Source organism: Cotesia glomerata, linkage group LG2, assembly GCF_020080835.1.
Source record: "Cotesia glomerata isolate CgM1 linkage group LG2, MPM_Cglom_v2.3, whole genome shotgun sequence".
In the NCBI taxonomy this organism is placed as follows: domain Eukaryota; kingdom Metazoa; phylum Arthropoda; class Insecta; order Hymenoptera; family Braconidae; genus Cotesia; species Cotesia glomerata.
The window spans coordinates 479,784-487,242 of NC_058159.1; the positions used below are offsets into that span (position 1 = coordinate 479,784).

The 7,459-nt window shown below is 27.9% G+C and overlaps 1 protein-coding gene across 2 annotated transcripts; it reads right to left on the bottom strand.

Annotated features, from left to right (window-relative positions):
- Window positions 1-204: 204 nt before the first annotated feature.
- On the bottom strand, window positions 205-7,212 carry LOC123259122. Of its 2 annotated transcripts, none has more exons than XM_044719391.1 (20): window positions 6,927-7,212; window positions 6,667-6,819; window positions 6,101-6,420; window positions 5,542-5,737; window positions 5,081-5,446; window positions 4,580-4,717; window positions 4,340-4,492; window positions 4,043-4,210; window positions 3,842-3,957; window positions 3,563-3,767; window positions 3,282-3,346; window positions 3,013-3,223; window positions 2,827-2,945; window positions 2,552-2,762; window positions 2,173-2,478; window positions 1,864-2,111; window positions 1,421-1,493; window positions 823-1,361; window positions 473-750; window positions 205-355 (listed from the first exon to the last, which is right to left on the bottom strand). In XM_044719391.1, the coding sequence occupies exons 1-20, from the start codon at window positions 7,156-7,158 to the stop codon at window positions 223-225; spliced, it is 4,230 nt and encodes a 1,409-aa protein (XP_044575326.1). In that variant the 5' UTR covers window positions 7,159-7,212; the 3' UTR covers window positions 205-222. The 2 variants fall into 2 exon arrangements, with proteins under 2 accessions (XP_044575326.1, XP_044575325.1); XM_044719390.1 differs by having other exon boundaries at window positions 2,552-2,758; window positions 2,823-2,945; window positions 6,927-7,211.
- Window positions 7,213-7,459: the final 247 nt, after the last annotated feature.

Here is a 7,459-nt window from a genome sequence, read left to right on the forward strand (position 1 = left end):
TTTTTTTTATTTGTTTTTTACGCTGGGCTCGAACCCGGTCCAATGCTTTGGTAAGTAAGGGCCAGATCCGATAGGCTACTGCGCGCTGATAACTTTTATTTTACCTTTTTTGGGATTAACTTTAAAATTATTTAACATTAATAATTAATAATAGAATTAACTTAGACAAATAAATTAAATTAAAAAATACAATTTTAACTTTTTTAGTATTTTTAATATAATTCATGGAAATACAGAATTTACTGAAATTAAATCTGTATTGTCAGTTGTATCTACAGGTGTTAATACATGAGAATTATTGTCAATTGGAGTATCAACTGAATTCATTTGAAGTGCTATTGACTCTTTTTTTTGTCTGAAAATAAAAAACAGAAAAAAAATTTATAAAATTGAAATGGCAGCAAAATAATATCATAAATAATAATAATAATAACTACACTAATAACATTAAAGTATCAAAATTATTACTAACCTTATTCTGACGTAATAAAATATCCCACCAGCGCCGCCAATAATTATAAGAATAATTAGCGGCACTGACCAATATGCATGAGGTGTGTAAATTTTATCAGTGTAGATCGGTTGTGATTCCCACACAACCATACTTGATTTTTGTGATGTGAAAAAGGAAGGAGAATATATTGTGAGAAGAACTACGTACTTAGAATCCGGACGAAGAAGACAATTAGTGAATTTATTGTAAGTTTTGTTGTCGCCAATGGTAAAAGATCGATTTACACTCAAAAAAGCCTGAAAAATTAATATATTGAACAATAACGATCCTTTTAACCACTCAAAGAAAAATAATTTTCTTCATCTTACTGAAAATGCCGCGGCTACCCATACTGTCTCATTATATCCCAATACAAGACCTTTTTTAAACATAAATAAAGGTTTTGCAGGGTTTTCACATGCTGGAGCACCTTTTACGCTAATAGAAACCGAACTTGCAAAAGTATTGTTAACAATCGGTGGAATGAAAACATCAAATGTTAAACCATCGTCATTTTTTTTAACCCGCGGCTCAAACTCAAATGCCAAAGTAAATTTTGTAAAAATAGTTACGTTTGTTGCTTTACTTTGCTTCAAATTTGTCGCTGCTTTTATTGATATGTTATAGCGTGTTGATGGAAGAAGATACAAGTGAGTACTGTATTCGAGTTGATACTTAAAAATAGGATATTCAATGACTTTAGTACTGTTTAGAAGAATCAATTGATTTTCCAAAAGTGTTAGTAATGTTTTTACAATGATCAAAAATTTTTTCAACGGTCCGCCAGTTTTGGAAGGATGCTTCCAACGTAGTTCTATTACGCCATTGTCTATTTCTTGTTCTGAAATTATTTTAGGTGCATCTGGAGCTGTAATTGCAATTGCTATTTAGTTTTTATTTTAAAGAAAAGCCAAATTTGGTGCTAACCTGTTTCATGTCGACGGTAATCAATTTGGGTGGTTTCACCAGGTCTTTCTACTCCTTTATTATAACCCGTTACCTAAATCAAAAAATAATTTTTTCTTTCACGGAAAAAAGAAAAATTACATTATATAATAATGTAACGTAACGCTCCGTGATGAAAACTGGATAAATTACAGTTTCAGAATGTAATTATTACAGATTTTATAAAAATTACATTGTTAAATGTAAATATTACATTGAAAGCTCTGAAAATTAACATTCTAGTTTTTAATACGACGAGACACTTATTACTATTTATAATAATTATTTATAATTATTAATAATTAATTATAATTATTATTGGAGTAATAATTATTTATAATGTAATTTTTCGAGTTTTTCTTTTTTCCGTATTCAATTCCAAAAAGCTGTTTATTTATTTTGTTAAGGTAGGACAATCGTAATACCTGAATATATTGTCTTTCTCCAAAAGGTTGATCTATTGTTTTACAAATCAAATCACTCCAAAGTTGGCAAGTTTCGTTGGGATAAACCAAAACTATATGGGTTGTATCAGCATAACCTAATGAAATTTTAATGCTATAGTAAGAAATTTCTCCATTTTGTGGTGGCTTCGGTTCGCGCCATCTTAATGTCAACGTTTTCTTCTTCTGATCAACTTCTATGATTTCCAAATCTTCAACTTGTGGTGGAGCTGCATAAAATTTTCTCGAGTTAATAAAAGTAATTTTTCATAAATTTTAAATAAAACTTACGACGTGGATTAGTTACGAAAACTAATTCATTGTATGCAGTTTCATTTTGAATTCCGTACAACCTATGAACCACGTGTATTCTAACTTGATACTTTTCAGCACCGGTAGTGTATCTATTTGATAGCATAAATGAATATCCTCTAACATCTTCCTTCGTACTGTAATTTTGAACATGTTCACTCAAACCAGTTAAAAACAATCGTGCGCCGTCTATTCTTCCAGTTACTTTTGAACAATCTTTTGGATATTTCCACAAAATCGTATCATTTTCCAGTTTTAAGTCATCAAAAATTTCCGTCGGAATTTCTACAAATTCAAATTAAATATTTTATCGGATAATAAGTATAAATTTTCCTGAATTTTGCAATTAGATTCTTACCAAGTTCTTCAGTTGTAATTATTATATTATCTTCAATTCCAAATTTTGAATTGTACGCCCTTACTTTTACTTCATAAGTCACAAACGAAGTCAAATTTTGAATGCGAAATGACATTGAGTCTCCAGTAGAAATATCCAAATAAATATGAGACATTAATAAATTTTCGGGCGTCTTCAAATTTTGTGTTTGGCATCCATCATAATACACAACCTATAATCAAAATTTTTAATACATCTAATTCAAAGATATTTTTGAATTACCTAAAAATTATTACACTAATCATTAATTGATAACCCTCCAAAATTCCATTGGGTTGCAGAGGAGGTGACCATTCGATTAAAGCATCATGCACGTTTATTTCCCTCACTCGTAAATTTTGAATTATTGACGGCTCTATTGGAAAGTTCCAAATTTTCATCAATAATTGCTTTCAATTTTTGTCTTTAACTAAAATATTTACCTATTTCAAGAGTTAAAACTGTTTGACAGTTATCAAAACCGACATCAAAATTACTTACGCACACATTATAATGCGTATACGGATTCAAATTTGAAATCAACATTGGAAATTTTTTGGGGATGTGAAATAAAGGTATCGACACAGAGTCGTTATTGTGAGTCTTCATCGTGACTTCTACTTCGTACCACTCGTCTGGGCAAACATAATCTTTCTGAAAAGTCAAAAAAATTAAATGTCATACTTGAAAAAAATTGTCACAATTTTTGTACCTCTTCGTGTATCCTTATTAGATTCAGGCTTGTTGTATTGGGTTCAATTTCAAACTTTTTATCCCCTGTTAGAAGAATATCAAAACAAATTTTGTTAAAAATTGAGTCCAAATTCAAAAAAATTTTCATTATAAAGTATATTAAATTATACAAAATTTCTCTTGATAAATGAACAATTTATTTGCTCTAAAATAATTCAATATCATTAACTTTCCCTTTTTGAATATCAGTTAAAAAAATTATGTAATTTCCAATTTTGTTTTTTACCCAATAAAACTTACAATTACAAGCAGTTGTAAAAGATTCCTTCCAACTTTCCAATAAGTTATGTTGATTATCATGCTCAATATTGTATAACGTCTTTACAAAATATTGTTGCCCAGAAACTAAATTTGTAAACGTTGCAAAGTATTTTTTTTTCATAGTATCATTCATAAGCTCTTCCGTTGCTAAAATACTTTCTCCCTTTTCTTTACCCAATGCCGGCTAAATATAATTATAAAAATTAGCTTATTGACAAAGTATCAAAAAAATGAACCAAGAAAAATCTAAAGACATACATCGATTTCAAAAATTATCATCAGTCCAATGTCTTCGTGTTGTTCGACTCCCGACAAAGAAACTCGAGCAGCTGTTTCGTTGACATAATCAATGGTCGGAATCAATGGAGATATTCCTTAAATTAAAATAAGTTTGATCAAAGTTTGAATTGTTTTTCATCTATAAATCATTATTTATTTTAAAAAAAAAAAAAATATTACCGACGTTACAATACGGTGGGACGAAGAACATTGACAATTCCCGACATCCTTTATAGCATTTTCCATCATAAGGATTGCATATTTTATTATAATATTGAGAACTATCGTATCCAATACAATATTCGCAACTTTTCTGGCATTCGTAACCATAATTTCCACTTGAACATTCTAAAAAATTGGAAAAAATTTTAATTACTAATAAAAGATATATGCATTGTAAAGAAAAAATAATTTCTTCATTTAATTTTGAAAATTTTCTGGTTTTTAGTCAAGAAAAAATGAAGTAAAAATTTTTACCGTGGTCACATCGTGGACCATATCTTCCCTGAGAGCAATAACAGCCAAATTGATCACATTTTGAAACGCGAGGACAATTTTCACCAAAATATTGGCTACAAGGAATTTTGCAGTGCACTCCAATGCGTGAATCCTTACATGAATGTGCATTACCTAAAAAAAAATTGTAACATGCAACAACACGTATAAAATTTTAAAAATTATTTTATTTATATTTATTAATTTTTTTAGATCACCTACTTGGAGGTTTAGAAGCCATTGCGCGACTTTTTACTACAACTGCTTCAGATCTATTGTATGAAAATTTTTGGCAAACAATATTTGGCTCATCAAGTTCATCGTTTATTTTATTTACCAATAATAATTGACGGACTGATTCTGAAAAAAAATAAATAAATTTAAGAAAAATAAAGTTTTATCGACTTAAATCAAGTCGAAAAATTCTTTAACTAATAAATTTTTTTGCTTAAGTAAATTTTACTTTATTCAAAAATTTTTCGTTTTAGCTCCAAGAAATGAACTTTTTTTCAAAATTATATTCTTACGGTAAAAAATTTTGCGTCATTACGTCAAAAAATTTTGTGTTAAATATTTAACACTTTTGTGTATAAATTTAAGACAAATTTTTTTGACGCAATGACCAAAAATTTTCTACTGTGTATAATTACAGAGTTTGTCTCTTGAATTAAGTTAATTTTTCTCTAGTATTACTGCTTAATAATTTTAAGATTAATTAATTACTTTCTGAAGGACACTCTCTAATATTTCCAATAGCCCAATGATATGGCCCAGTTTCTTCTGTCCCCGCTACCATTGTACTAATTTGAACAAACAACGGTAATTCATACTCTTTAATATCCTCAACATCAAATCGTGCATACTGCCATGTTGGAAGTCCGTGTTTCAAAGTCTGACCATCAACATCAGGTAAGCTTGAAAATGTTTTAGATATTTTCTTACTGCTGTTCCCATCGACTAATTTAACCATCAATTCACAATTTGGACACAATCCAATCAAAATGTCAATGCAAAATCCATTGGCGTAATTAATTGTCAGTGATGGACTGATTAATATTGCATCAGGTTTTTTCGACAAAATATACTTATCTTATTTGAAAAAAAAAAAAAAAAAAAAACATAAAATTTTCTTTAATTAATATAATCCATGAATTACAATTTTTATTATTGGTACTGTTACTTACATTTGTGAAAGCGGAATAATGTTGGCGTTAGAGGATCTGGATTTCCGTAGAGAATTCGAGTTATGTTAAACAAAGTATTTGCAGAGTCAGAATAAGACAATACTAGTTCTTCCGAATCATATAAATTTACAGTTTTAGTTTCCGTATTCCATGTAATAATAAACGTTCTCCATTCAAGCGCATCTAGTGCAAAATGCTAAAAAAAAATCAATAATTCATCATTTTGTAATGAATAAATTAGCGAAAGTTCGCTCTATAATTTTTAAAAGAAATTTTACTGCACATAAAAACTCTTTTAGAAGTAAATTATTTAAAAAAAGTCTCATTTTTTTAAGGTAAATTTTTTTTATAATAGTTCTTTATAATTTTTCCGAATAAAAAACTGAATTTTTTAACATTCTACAAAAATACTTTATATTTTTAGTTTATTGGCTGTCCAGTCTAATGCAAAAAATTTTTTTCCTCTAATTTTTCGTAAAAATATAAAATATTATAAAAAACCAGTCTTTAGAAAAAATAAATATTAAAAAACTCTACAAAAATAATTAAATAAACTCACTTTTGCCTTAGAAGCTCGTAAAATACTACAATTAGATCCCGAAGCTGGCTTCTCTAAAGGAATTCCATTTTGGCATTTTCTAATTCCCGTAATGGTGTTATTCCAGCCACCAATAATAAGCCAATAGCAAAAATCACTCCGAAAATTTTGACTTTTACACAATAAAAATTGCGCATTAGATGACCCACGAATAGATACCACCAGAGCATTTTGATTTTCACTAGAGTTAAACACAAAATTAACGTTATTTTTTTCTGATGTTACAAAACTGAAATCAGTATCCGAGTGTATAACTTTTTTTTTTTCATAGTCCTGAAAACCTGCAATTCAATAAAAATAACACTGACTATAAAATTTATCTATTTATTTATTTATTAAATAAATAATGATCCTAGAGCAAGTGCTCCCTAAAGACTATCATAATTAAGTACATATTAAATTAATATAATATTAATTAATAGAAAGTAATAGATTAATTATATTGATAAGATAATATGATAACATAACATAATAAGTAATAATGATAAAAAATATTAATTTATGTATTATAACCATAAAAAACTCACGTTCCCAACGTTTGTCATAAACTGGACCCATTGGAACTTCTAAAGACGATAAAATTTTCCAATTTGAATCGTTTTTCCATTTCGATAAACATTTAGAATAATCCATCTCAATTTCACACTCGTTACCACTTTTATTAGAATAACTTTCAAAATCTGCCTCAAAAAAATTTAATTTTTAACAATATACTTTATTAAATCAAAACAAAAAATTTTTTTATTTTGAAACTTATTTAAAATAAAAATATTTTTCTTTTTCCTACCAAATATTTCTTCATATTTCTTATCTCTGACAGTATTTCTGTCAAAAGGTTCGTTCAAAACAACTGCATCACTCGAATTGTCACTAATACAGAAAATTTTTGTCTCATATTCGTTTTTACGAAAAAGACTTGAAGAAAGTAATCGAGTTTGGCGAAACAGCTCTAAATGTTGGCTCAAAACACTTGTAATTAATACGATGTAAACAGTCCACAAAATAGATGATAATTTCATAATGATACTATTTATATATAATTCAATATAATATATAATATAATGCGACTTAAATTATGTTCTGATGTTGCGTTGTGACTAACTAACGAAGTGAAATGTTAATCGAGCAAAAACGATAAAATTACATTCGTAGAAACCGTCTTCTCACCATAACAAGAAGTGCTATGTGAGCATATCAGCATAATAATAATAATAATAATAATAATAATAATAATAATAATATTTTTTAATAAGAAGTCGATAGTTGTATTTATTTTTAGAACTTATTGTTAATTTTCGTAATGCATTGTTTATACTTAAC

Excerpts from the sequence above, each read along its gene's own strand:
- LOC123259122 (XM_044719391.1), bottom strand. The coding sequence starts at position 7,158 with ATGAAATTATCATCTATTTTGTGGACTGTTTACATCGTATTAATTACA. Across the intron at positions 4,718-5,080 it reads TAGAGAGTGTCCTTCAGAAA|AATCAGTCCGTCAATTATTA; the intron begins GTAATTAATTAA and ends ATTTTTTTTCAG. Across the intron at positions 356-472 it reads TTTTATTACGTCAGAATAAG|ACAAAAAAAAGAGTCAATAG; the intron begins GTTAGTAATAAT and ends TTTTATTTTCAG.